Raw genomic sequence first — 14,184 nt, forward strand, 5'->3', positions numbered from 1 at the left:
GGATGGAGATAAGAAGTGATAAAGTCAAGGAATCGCTTGTGGAAGAGATGTACAGGCCCCTTGATAATAATCACATGGTAGAATAGAGTATGAAGGAAGAAATAATAGCAGCAAGGCAGAAAACAGAAAAGTGCAGTGATAATCATGGGGGATTTTCATCTACATATAGACCAGAAAAGACAAATGGTCAAAGATAGCAAGAGTTCATCAAACCTTTTTGGAGACCTTTATAGAACAGCATACCGTGGAGCCATAGTGAAGTTTATTCAGGGCCTCGTATTATGCAACAAGATAGGATTGCTAAGGAACAGATAGCACAGTACAATTGAATTTTTAAATTCAGCTTGAAAGAACAGTGGGCCCAAAACCAGTATTTTAAACTGAAATAAGGGTAACACGAGAGTATGAAAGCAAAGCTAGCTAAACTGAACTGGTAAATTAGTTTATTGGGTATCAATAGAAATACAGTGGCAGCCATTCTGAGGAATATCTCAGAGTAGACCAAATAAATACATTTTAATAAAAAGACAAATCTAACAGAAGAACTCACCTTCTGCGATTAAATAAAATTGCTAAAGAAAGTATCAAACTTCAAGTATATAATCGCACAAAGATGAGTGGCAGGTCTGAAGATTGTTTACTGTTTTTATGTTCTGACCAATGAAAAGGTTAATAAGGTGGGAAAGTAAGAGTATAAGTGAAAGCTAGCTAGAAATATAAAAGAGAGTTTGCAAGAGTTTCTACAGATTTTCAATAAAGAGTTAACAAAGTGAGCTTTGATCCTATCAAAAATAATCTGAGGATTTAATGTACAGTAAGTAAATAGTAGAAAAACTGAACAGATATTTTGCATTGGTCTTCACTGTAGGGAGTACTAGGAACATTCCAGAAAAATCAGGAAATAGAAGAAAGAAAGGAATGTTACAAAATTATAATCACCAGGGAAATGGTTCTGGGCAAATGTTGGAGCTGTGGGCTGACAAGTGCCTAGGTCTTGATGGTCTTTGTCCTTGGGTACAAAAAGATATGACTAATGAGATCGTCACTGCATCTGTTTCAATTTTCCAAAACTTCCTAGGTCTAAGGGGGATTCAATGAGGTTGAAAAATAGCAAATGTAACATTATTCAAAAGGGAAGGAAACAAAGTAGAAATCTACTAGCCAGTTAGATAAAAATCTGATATAGGGAAGATGTTAGAAACTATTATTAAAGACACTTGAAAAAATTCAAGGAAATCAGGACATGCAAACATGATTTTGTGGAAGGAAAACTGTTTAATCAATTTATTAGATTACTCAAGGGAGCAACCACATGTGCTGTGGATAAAGGGAAAACAGAAGAAATACTTCATTTGGATTTCCAAAAGGCATTGAATGTGGTATGACTTCAAAAGGTTATTGTGGAAAAGGAGTTCATGGTGTGGGGGTAACATACTGGCATGGACAGAAAACTGACTGGTCAACAGGAAACTATAGACATGAATGGGTCATTTTCCACAGACAAGATAGAAGGAGTGGTATGCCACAGAGTTCAGTGGTGGAGCCAACCCCTTCCATAATTTATATAAATGACTTGGATGATGGGGCCAAAGGTATAGCTGCTAAATTTGTTGATGACACATCGATAAGTTAGTTGTAAAGAGGATATATGGAAGCTTCAATGGGCTATAGATTCGTATGTTAGTGGGAAAAGATCTGGCAAGTGAAGTCTGTGGGAAAATATGAAATTGTCCATTTTGGCAGGAAGAGTTCACTGTTTAAAAGTAAGGGGTAGTTCATTTAAGATAGAGATGAACATAATATTTTTTCCTCGCTCTTGGAATTCTTTGTTGGAGAAGATGGTTGAAGCAAAGCTTCTGAATATTTTTGAGGAGGAATTAGATAGATTCTTAATAAATAAAGGGGTGAATGTGATTGCAGGTGGACAGCAATGTGGAGTAATCAAGTCAGCCATGATCTTATTGAATGGCCTATACCTAAATTGAATGGTTCATACATACTTTTGTGATATCTCAGCTACAGCAAGAGCTCCTTTTAAAAAAACACTTGGGGAAAAAAAAATCACAACATATCATTCAAGTTATCATTCTAAAATATGCCTAATACTCAATTCATATCCATTCAAAACTTACTACAACACTCCTTCCAATCAAGAGTTAATGGTCCAGTTGGACATTCTGAACAAGTGTGAACCAGAAATGGGCTTGTTATTAAAATGGAGGTTGAGATATGCTCCAACTAAATCACTGGAGTTTTTCACTAAATTCCAGTGTAAACACCATTTATTTTGAAGCTACAGTGGAAAGTTGAGGATTTTACTTTTTTATTAAAATGGCAAGTGACCAAACATAAGAAAAGGGGTGAATGTGATTGCGGTTGGACAGGAATGTGTAGTCATCAAGAGCCATGATCTTATTGAATGGCCTACTCCTACATTGGAGTCTAATGCTAAAAATGACAATCAGTTCAACATGCATAGTATCCAACACATCTGTGTCAATAGGCTCGTTTTTCAGACTAATTAGAAGCAGCAAAAACACAATGTAAAATCTAGCTCCATTAGACAAATATTCTATCATATGTACCCAGCACCAGAAGGGAGTAAGATTCATCATTCAATCAGCCTCAACACTGACAAGCTGCATTCCACACTCTGGTTACCAAATACACTCTCAAATGACGTATACAGTAAATGACAAACAGACAAAACAACATATATCCATTTTCCCAAAAATCAAAACAATAGCCTGATCCACTCATTCAATCCAAGAAAGTGTGCTTGAAACCCACTTAACTGTACACAATTGAGAAAATTCTCACCTCATCAGGAACCATCACGAGTGGATATTTGTCCTCTGAGAGGAAGTTGAAGAGACACCATAATCTGAATGCATCACGGTCAGAAATAATGCAGTTTCCATTTTTATCGTGTTTGTAGTTCTTCTTAGCAGTTAAAGTCCAGCAGAGTTCATCAAAAGTTTCTTTGATAAAAGCACCTTCTTCGACCTAAGACAAACAGACAGAGTTGGTGTTCTATTGGAGTCATTATAACCAGGCGCATATTTTGAACCAAATCTTCCTGACACATAATAATGACAACAGAAAAGTCATTACCTTTGCTTCTTCAGTAAGCTACAAAGTAAAATCCATCATTTTTAAAAATCTTTGGTTAAGCCTGCCAGAACTGAGTCATCAGAATTAGATTACATTTTACACATTCAGCAATACAGTCAATAATTCTGTGATCTACAGTCCATATATGGGAGTGAGCATGCTCAATGAAGACTAACTTGCCACACCCACCACCAAGAAAGCTTGGCAGATTAAAGCCCAATCTCCTTGTTAAGATCTGGCAAATGAGATCCTCAGCTAATCGTGACCTTCAATAGTAGAGCCCCTCTATGGTCAACTCACCCAATTATTTGTCCTTTAGTCCACATCCAGACAGTGGAAAAATATGGCCTCAAAGTTTTTTTTCTGGACTAGTTTTCTAGAATTTTAATTACCATTTCAACAAGTTACATATTTCCATGTTTGAAACACCCCGACTGGATCAGGACATTAAGTGGAAAAAAATGATGATTGAAGTTACTAAGTTTTCATTCACATTTTGCAGCCTCGTTTCTGGCTGCTTTGACCCACAATGTGCCAACTGAACACATTTCTGATGGACCATTTGTATGTATTTCATTTAAGGAAAGAGTTTCTACAGTTACTTCTAAAAGGCCTGAACGTCTGCCTTTACTATACTGTTTAATCTTAAAATTAGCTTCTGACCACTTTTTTCACTTTCATAACATTGTATGACTAAGCCTGTCATAATTAGATCTGGCTACTCTGTTGCATTTCCAATCTCCATAAACTTGAGGGTATCTTAAACTTTAATACCCACATTCTAATGTACACAATGTCTCATTCACCCATCACCTCCACACACTAATTTATACTGGCTCTAAATCAGCTTGTTTGCAAATCCCTCCATTCTCTCTCCTTCCCATCTCGATACATTCATCTGACCTCATAATCTACTCCAGTCCTGGCCATTTACACATCCTGGGTGCTTGGTGGTTGCACCTTGCACAATCTTCAATTCCTGAGACCCATAGATCTGGAATTCCCTCCCTACACCTTGTTTTCTCTCTTTTCTCCTTTAAGATACTTCCAGCCTACTTCCTTGTGCAAGCTGTAACTGCCTTCACTAAAAGCTCCCTACGTGGCTTGACGTCAGTTAAGTCACAAAACAACACAAGATGTAGTCCTCATTGTTATCCACTGTTCATACAAGGCTAGGACAGGAACTCCCCAAATCTAACCTTCCCAACTTGTTTCAAGGTAGGATCTGAACATATGTGGGCCAGCACACTGCCTGAGTGAATAGCGGAGGAAGGGTAGCTGACTCAGTCGCTTGAGTATGCTCTCCTCTTGTAAAGCATTAAATAATCCCTACAGTGTAGAAAGTGGCCATACAGCCCATTATGGCTGATTATATTCTTCAATGCCATATTCCCATGCTATCTCCATATCCCTTCCTATCATTAGCAACTACAAATCTACTGCTTTCGGTCTAGCTCTTAGAAAATGACTGAGCTTTCACAGCCCTTGCAAGTAGAAAATTTCAAAGATTCAAAACTGCCCAAGTGAAGACATTCCTTACCTCAGCCACAAATGGTTTACCTTGAACTCTGAGACGGTGAGCCCTGATTCCAGATCTCACGACTAAGGGTAGCATTGGTTCTGTTTACCCCGAAAGAATTTTGTAAGGTTTTGCGAGATCACAAATCATTCTTTGACCTTCCCGAAGAGAAACTCGGGCCAAAATCTCAAATATTATTTTGGAAGACTAGCTGACTTGGTAAGATTTATTAAGCAGCAACAAATGTTAGATTTTGGTAAATGTCGGCCAGTAGCACGGGGGCTTCAGAGCTTGTTTTAAAAATTCATTTCTTCATGGGATGCGCACTACGGATGGGCACTTTGTTGCCCATCCATAATTGCCCATGAACTAAGCCATTTCAGAGGGCAGGGAAGAGCTATGTTAAGAGAATACCTTTTAAAATAGATTCAGCAGTGACCATATAATCTGGTCAACACAAATTTGCTCTCTCCACAGCAGCTACGAGTTGCTAAATGCAGCCTTGAATGAATTCACAAGTTAGAAAAAAAGACATCTCCACAACCACAGTCTCTGAAACAAGCCACAGAAAAGCTACTTGTAATAGGTTTATGTAGAGAAAAATCAAGAGCTCTTAACTAGTTGGGATCTTGCCAGATCAAGTCAGTGCAAACTAAATCTACTTGACCCAACAGAATGACACATGATACATGGTCTGTTTGGAAAATGGTGAACCTTCTCTTAACTAGAGTAAAACAGCTGGAGACTGGAACTGGCTATAGTCAAATTAGGAGATGTGTTCTGTAGCCTATGTTACTGGACCACCAACTGTTGGCTTAACAGCCTCAGTAGCAATGTCTTGGAGGAGACTGGGATGGTAGGTTTACCTCCTTCTAGATCTCGAACTGTTTGCCCCACCCAAATTTTAATCACATCATATAGGATGGAACTTAATACAGTCCTCAGCATTAACCCTTTCAGAACCAAACCCCATGTATAACACAAGTGTGCCATTTCCACTATGACCTTGATTTTGCACGACATCTGATAATGTCTGCTGATAGCTGGATCTGTTCTTGAAGGTTTAACTCTTTACATTTTATTATGCAGCTATTTCCCAAAAGTGAGAGTTGACACAATGGGAGCAATGAAGAGATAGAAGGTATTTAGGACTCCAGTAACCAGGCCAAGTAATTCTAACTCTGACCAATCAACTGAAAAATTCAAAAGTAGTTAGAGGTTTAAGAGAAAGAAACATACATTACAATGGCAGAATTAATGTCGACTCAGGTATAAAATGAGAATGACGGATTAGATTAGGAGGAGGAAAAGAGGAGACAGGAAAGTCAAATTAAACAAAAACAAATTGAACAGTTGTAAACTCTCCAACAACCATTAGTACCTAAATGAATCAGATTTCACACTTTTAACTGTTAATCTGGACTGGGAGATGTTGATTAGCAGCAATTACCATCAGATATTAAGGGTATTTATAATTGAAATGATGCCAAATTTCTGTGATATATTTAGTTCATCTTTGTTATACATACACATCCACAGTAATGTCACTAACATTAATGGGGCAGTTAGTAAGATGTAATTTTCATAAAGCTAGATAAGGAATGCAACTTGAACATTATTTTTAGGCTTTAACATTTAACTATGTATATGACCCTTACTCATGTTGTAACACTTAACTATCATAATGTGGCATTCATCTCCGTGTTGGGTTGAGAAAAAAGGCTTGCATTTTATTGCTAAGAAATGTCATCAATATCCAAGTACCTGATTCCATCCCTTGAAGAAACCATCTATCTCTAAAGAATAGACCAATAAGACAAATATGAAGCGCATTCAACATGCAAAGAGTGTCAATCTTGTTCAGCCATTTGCAACACATCCAAAATTTGATGGGGCTAAAGCCATAGTCCTCCTTACTTGGAATAGCTAAGGTCCCCGTGACCTGGGATTCGAATCCCGCAAATGGCAGATGGTGGAATTTGAATTCAATAAGAGAGATCTGATCTGAAATTAAGAGTTTCATGATGACCATGAATCCATTGTCGATTGTCAGAAAAACCCATCTGGTACAATAATGTCCATTAGAGAAGGCATCTGCCATCCTCATGTGATCTGGACCTACAGGTGACCCCAAACCCACAGCAATGTGGATGCCTCTTAATTACCCTCTGGCCTGGCCAGTGACGTCCCCATCATGTGTATGAATGAATAAAATAAATTGAAATCCAGTGAGGTTTTTGGGACAAAATGCATTAGTACTTGGAAAAGCCAGCCATGATGGGTTAAAGGCCTATTATGTTTGACTAATTTAACGAGGTCTTTGATGAATTATTGGAACTGGTTGAAGAAGGTATTGTGGTTGATGTTCCGTCTGTGGGCTTTCAAATGACATTTGATAAAGAGTCGCATTTAACATACTTTAAACTCTACAGGCATCAACTTAAAGTGCAGTGCTGCAAGGATACAAAACTGCCAAAGGAGACAGTTACAGGATATAATTGGCACACTCTTACAATTTGTAAATAACAAGATTTGGAAATGTAATACACGGTGAGGAGCATAGTAACAGCCTTCAAAGGGACAGGGACAGATTGGTGAAATAGCTGAGAAATGTGAAGTAATTCAGCAGAAGGCAATTTAAACTAAATGATGCAGTTTGAAAGGATGTGCAGGAACAGGGAAACACAGGGGTGTATGTCCAAGAAAATTTGAAGGCGGCAGGATATGTTAAAGAGGTTGTTAAAAAGGCTCAAGGATCTCTGAGTTTGTAAACAAAGGCATAGAGTGTAAAAATAAGGATGTGTTGCTACATTTACATAAAATAGTGGCTAAGTCCTAGCTGGAATGTTCTGGACCCCACATTCTAGAAAAGGCCATTGATTGGGAGCAGATATTTACCAGAACAGCACCAAAGAAGACAGACTCAGTTATTCAGAGAGACCATGGTCGTTCTCTTGGAGTAGAGAAGGATAAGGGGATACCTGATAGAGATGCTCAAAATCATGAATGGCTGTTATGGCATAAATAAGGAGGAACTGTTCCTAGTTTTAGAACAGTTAGTATCCAGAGGACAGATATTTAAGAAAATTAGCACAAAAACCAGGTACAATGAAGAAATAAAATACTATACAGCAAGTTTTTATGATATGGAATACACTGACTCAGAGTGGTGGGAGCAAATTCAAAATAAGTTTTTTAAACAAGGGAATTGGCTAATTGAATATTGATAAAAGGGGGATTATTTGTTCCACCATAGAAAAAGAACTGAAGAGATTGGCTAATTATAGTTCTTCAAAAGGGTCAGAACAGGCATGATGCGCCAAATGGTTTCCTGCATTGCATTATATGGCCCAATGAACATAGAACGCAACAATGTAAGAACTCGGAGTAGGAATAGGTCATCTGGCCCTTCGAGTCTGCTCCGCCATTCAATAACATCATGGCAGATCTTTTTTGTGGCCTCAGCTTTACTTACCCACCCTCTTACTATAACCCTCAATTCCTTTACAGTCCAAAAAATTATCTTAGCTTTGAAAATATTTACTGAGGAAGCCTCAACTACTTCACTGGGCAGGAATTCCATAGATTCACAACCCTCTGGGTGAAGAAGTTCCTCCTCAATTCAGCCCTAAATCTGCTCTCCATAATCTTGAAGCTATGCCCTCTTCTCCTAGTTTTACCTGCCAGTGACTTCTATCTTATCTATTCCCTTCATAGTTGTATGTGTTTCTATAAGATCTCCCCCCCCACCCCATTCTTCGAAGTTCCAATGTATATAATTCCAGAATACTCAGTCTCTCCTCATGAGCCAACCCCCTCAACTCTGGATCCAACCTAGTGAACCTCCTCTGCACCACCTCTAATGGCAGTACATCCTTTCTCAAGTAAGGAGACCAAAACTGCACATAGTACTCCAGGTGGGGCCTCACCTGCAGCCTACACAGCTGCAACATAACCTCTCTGCTTGTAAACTCAATCCCTTTAGCAATGAAAGACAAAATTCCATTTCCCTTCTTAATTACCTGTTGCACCTGCAGGCTAACCTTCTGTGATTCATGCACAAGGACCTCCGGGTCCCTTTGCACAGCAGCCTGCTGCAATTTGTTACCATTCATGCAATGGCCCTTTTTACTGTTATTCCTATTGAAATGGATGACTTCACATTTATTAACATTGCACTCCATCTGCCAGATCTTTGCCCACTCAGTTAAACGGTGTCCCTTTGTAAAGTTTCACAGTTCTCTGCACATTTTGCTCCACCACTCATCTTAGCGTCAGCTGCAAACTTTGACGCATCACGTTATCCCCAACTCCAAATTATCCACATAAATTGTAAATAATTGCTGTCCAAACACTGATCACTGACACACACCACTAGTCACTGACTGACAGCATGTATTTATCACCACTCTAACAGATGAGAAATGTTTGAAGGCCCTGGTCTATACTCAATGGAGTTTAGAAGGATGATGGGGGGGGGGGTTCTAATTGAAACAAACAGAATGCTGAATGGCCTGACAGTAGATGTTGGGAAGATGTTTCCATTGATGGGAGAGACTAGGACCGGAGGGCACAGCCTTAGAGTAATGGGAAGATTTTTTAGAATGGAGATAAGGCTAAACATCTTCAGCCAGAGAATCATGAATCTATGGAATTCATTGCCACAGAAGGCTATGGGAGGCCAGATCATTGAGTATATTTAAGATAAAAATAGATATGTTCTTGAATATTAAGAGGATCAAGGATTACAGGGAGAAAGCAGGAGAATGGGATTGAGAAACTTATCAGCATGATTGAGTGGCTGAAGACAAAAAAACCCTGCAGATGCTGGAATCCAAAGTAGACAGGTAAGGAGGCTGGAAGAACACAGCAAGCCAGGCAGCATCAGGAGGTACAGAAATTGATGTTTCGAGTGTAACCCTTCTTCCTGAAACACCCGAAACATCAATTTCTGTGCCTCCTGATGCTGCCTGGCTTGCTGTGTTCTTCCAGCCTCCTACTTGATTAAATGGCTGAGCAGAGTCAATGAGCTGAATGGCCTAATTTCTGCACCCCTCGCTTATGGTCTCCTTGCTTCCTATTAGTTAACAATTCCTCTATCCATGCTGATACATTGCCTGTAACACCTTGCATCTTTATCTTAAGCAGCAGTCTTTTGTACGGCACTTTGTCAAATTTCCTTTTGAAAATCTAGATACATCACATCTATTGGGTCCCCACTGTCCACCATGTTCGTAATGTCTTCATAGAATTCCAGTTGGTTCATTAAGCATGACCGGCCCTTCATGAACCAATGCTGCGTCGGCCCAATGGGACAATTTCTGTATGGATAACCTGCTATTTCTTCCTCGATAATAGCCTCAAGCATCTTCCCCACTACAGAAATTAAATGAGCTGGTCTCGAGTTCCCATTTTTGTCTGCCTCCTTTTTTAAACAGTGGCATCACATTTGCTGTTTTCCAGTCTGCTGGAACTGCCCCAGAGTCCAGTGAATTACAAGTGCATTTGCTATTTCTCCCACCATATAATTTAGTTCCCTGGGATGCATTGCATCAGAGCCAGGAGACTTGCCTATCCTTAGCTGCAATAGCTTGCCCAAGACTACCTCTTTTGTGATAATGACTCTTTCCAGGTCCTCACCTACCTTCGTCTCTTTGTCAATTACTGGCATGTTATTCGTGTGCCCCACTGTGAAGACCAACACCAAATACCCTCAACACAAAATGGCCTCTTATTCGGGTGGCAAGGTGGCTCAGTGGTCAGCACTGCTGCCTCAGTGCCAGGGACCCTGGTTCAATTCCCACCTCGGGCAACTGTCTGTTTAGAGTTTGCACATTCTCCCAGTGTCTGCGTGGGTTAGCTCCGGTTTCCTCCCACATTCCAAAGATATGCAGGTTAGGTGAATTGGCCATGTTAAAATCACCCATAGTGTTCAGGGATGTGTAAGTTAGGTGTATTAGCCTGGGGTAAACATAGAATAGTCTGGGTGGGTTACACTCTGCAGGATTAGTGTGGACTTGTTGGGCTGAAGGGCCTGCTTCCACACTGTAGGGATTCTATAATTAAAATTAAATCTATAATTCTTCATCCAATACCATTTCAGCCTCCTCCTCAACACACCTCAAGATGCTGAAAGAAGCCAAGCATCAAATTACATTCACAAAAGAAATCAACCAAAATGGACTTAAAGTTGAAATGTCGAGAATTACTGCCAGGAAATTTTAAACATTGCAAAAAAATGACAGATTTGGATTTAAACATCAAATCCAAACATTATTTCATAGTATCAAATATCTGAGTGCCTACCTTATATCTACTCAGGAAAACTAACCTGCATTTGTAACATAGGAAACCTGACATTCCTCATAAAGGGAGCAAGTGAATTAACCCATAAAACATGGAGGTACTGATGGACATCCTGTTTGAAAAGCATTATTATCTCCACCTCTAGGGTCTGACATTCAAAGACATGGAGTATAAAAGATGCCGTGAAACATACACAGAGCAGTGAGGAAAACTGCTGTGTCCCTGATCAGAGACATGTGTCTGTAGAGGAAGTTTACTATTGAAAATAGATTAAAGCTCAGCTGTTCATTAATAAAAGAGCCGGCTGTGGAATCCCTTGGGATCGGTTTGGTGCCATCTACTGCATGATCCCTGCTATCCCATGCAAAGTATTAAATCCTGTTGTGTGCAATGTTTGCAGGCTAGAATCAGAACAAATACAGCAATAATAAATTTATAAATGAGTGTTAACAGAATAACATGACCCATGGTGCTTCCAAAATATGCTTCCTGGAGCCACAAGACGATATTAGGTTGGGTAACCAAAGCTTTTCAAGTCAGTAAAGTTGGGGGAAGATCTTAACGGATGAAAGCAAGTGAGAGAGGAAGAAAGGAATAGAGATGCTATTCTAGAGATTAAGGGTACATAGACTAAAGGTATAGCAATTAAAATGAGGACTGCTCAAGAAGCCAGAATTAGATGAGGACAGATCTCACAGAGGTTTATGAAGTTGGAAGAGTTTAGAGAAACAGGGAAAAGATTTTAAAATAAGGATGAGAATGACCAGGAACCAATTTACTTCAGTGAGCACAGGGATGATAGGTGAACGGGACTTAGTGAGAGTTCAGATGCAGTGGCAGATTGGTGGATGAGGTGATGTTAATGGAGGGTAGAATGTAGGGGACCAGTAATGGCGGTGTTGGAATATTCAAGTCTAAAGGCAGAACGAGGGTTTCAGCAGCAAATGAACTTAGACAAGAGCAGGTCAGGTAATGTTGCATTGTAGATCAATTGGTCTCTGCAAGGGCATTAACATGTGGTTGAAAGCACATCTTATGGTCAAATAGGTCAACAAAGTTATAAATGGTCTGGTCTGCTCTCTGACATTTGCCAGGGCGAGGGTAACATTGATAGCTGGGGATCAAAGCTTGCAGCAGAGGTCACATTCAGTGGGTTCTGCTTTTGCAATATTTAACCGCAGGAGATTTCTGCTTGTTGATTAGTGGTTAAGCAGCCAGAAAGTTGGCGATGGTGGAGGAGTGAAGAGAGGAGGTGGTGTGTAGGAGTTGGGTGTCATAAGCAAAGAGGTGAGAACTAATTCTGGTGCCTTTGGATGATGTAGCCACATGCAGATTGAAAAACCAGAAGGCACCAAGGATAGAGGGACACCATAGGCAATGCTGCATGAGCAGGGAAGAGAGATCATTCCAAATGGTATGCTGGATACAACTCAATCCATCAGAAAGGAGCCAGGTGAGATTTGTCCAATCCAGCTGGATGACTGCAGAAAGACACTGGATAAGGTTGGTGTAGTCAATCAATCATTGTCAAAGGTTCAGGGTGTAGGTTTGCTCGCTGAGCTGTAGGTTTGATATCCAGATGTTTCATTACCTGGCTAGGTAACATCATCAGTGGCAACCTCCGAGTGAAGCGAAGCTGTTGTCTCCTGCTTTCTATTTATATCTTTCTCCTGGATGGGGTTCCTGGGGTTTGTGGTGATGTCATTTCCTGTTCATTTTCTGAGGGGTTGATGGATGGCATCTAGATCTATGCGTTTGTTTATGGCTTTGTGGTTGGTGTGCAAGGCCTCTAGGATTTCTCTGGCATGTCTTTGCTTATCCTGTCCCAGGATAGATGTGTTGTCCCAGTCGAAATGGTGGTTTTCTTCATCCGTGTGTAGGGCTATGAGGGAGAGAGTGTCGTGTCTTTTTGTGGATAGCTGGTGTTCGTGTATCCTGGCGGCGAACTTTCTTCCTGTTTGAACTACGTAGTGTTTCTGGCAGTCCTTGCATGGAATTTTGTCATCACAAAACGAAACAAGATAGAAGAGACATTTAACATCATCAACAACATCCTCACAGGCATAAAGTTCACCAAGGAGGAAGAAACCGACAACAAACTCGCATTTCTGGACGTCACAGTCGAAAGAAAGTACAACGGAGAACTACAAACCTGTGTATACAGAAGACCGACAAACACTGACCAAATACTTAACCACACCAGCAAACATCCCAACACACACACAAACGAAGCTGTATCAGAACACTATTCCAACAAGCCACCACACACTACAGCACAGACGAACTTCGGAAAACAGGAGAACCACTTATACAACATATTCAAGAAGAACGGATAGTCAAATAATACAGTGCGCAGATTCCTCAAGAACAAACCACGACAAGCAGACCAAACGCAGCCAGAAACCCTAACCACCTTACCATATATCAAAGAAGTTTCAGAAATGACAGCCAGGCTATTAAGACCCCTCAGAATCCTAATATCACACAAACCTACCAACACTCCCAAACAAAAACTAACAAACTTAAAAGACCCAGTACAACCCATGGACAAAACCAACGTCATCTACAAAATTCCATTCAAGGACTACCACAAACACTACGTAGAACAAACAGGAAGAAAGTTAGCCACCAGGATACACGAACACCAGCTAGCCACAAAAAGACACAACCCTCTCTCCTCTCGTAGCCCTGCACATGGAGGAACAAAAACCATTTCGACTGGGACAACACATCTATCCTGGGACAGGCTAAGTAAAGACATGCCAGAGAATTCCTAGAGGCCTGGCACTTCCACCACAACGCCATAAACAAATGCATAGATCTAGATACCATCTATCAACCCTTCAGAAAACGAACAGGAAATGACATCACCACAAACGCTAGGAACCCCATCCAGGAGAAAGATATAAATAGAAAGCAGGAGACAACAGCTTCGCTTCACTTAGAGGTTGCCACTGATGATGTTACCTAGCCAGGTAATGAAATGTCTGGATATCAAACCTACAGCTCAGCGAGCAAACCTACACCCTAAACCTCAACCTGAGCTACAAACCTTCCTTGCAAAAATTGTCAAAGGCTGTAGACAAGTAAAGAGGATGAGGAGAAATCATCTAGCTGCTCACTGTTGCACAGGATGTCATTTCTCACCCTAAGTGTGTTTTGTTGCTGATTTAGTGATGAAAATCTGATTGGAAAGCCTCAAACATGCAGTTCCTGGAAAGATAGGGTGAGATTTGGAAAGAAAC

At 40.2% G+C, this 14,184-nt stretch overlaps 1 protein-coding gene across 1 annotated transcript in view; it reads right to left on the bottom strand.

The window, feature by feature from the left end:
* LOC132828424 (differentially expressed in FDCP 6 homolog) overlaps positions 1–14,184 on the bottom strand; it is a 148,003-nt gene that overhangs the window by 77,005 nt on the left and 56,814 nt on the right. The window contains exon 3 of the mRNA XM_060845526.1: positions 2,821–3,006. Within this exon, the coding sequence (XP_060701509.1) occupies positions 2,821–3,006 (186 nt within the window). The remainder of the gene's footprint in view (positions 1–2,820; positions 3,007–14,184) is intronic.

Source organism: Hemiscyllium ocellatum, chromosome 26 (assembly GCF_020745735.1).
Source record: "Hemiscyllium ocellatum isolate sHemOce1 chromosome 26, sHemOce1.pat.X.cur, whole genome shotgun sequence".
NCBI lineage: Eukaryota > Metazoa > Chordata > Chondrichthyes > Orectolobiformes > Hemiscylliidae > Hemiscyllium > Hemiscyllium ocellatum.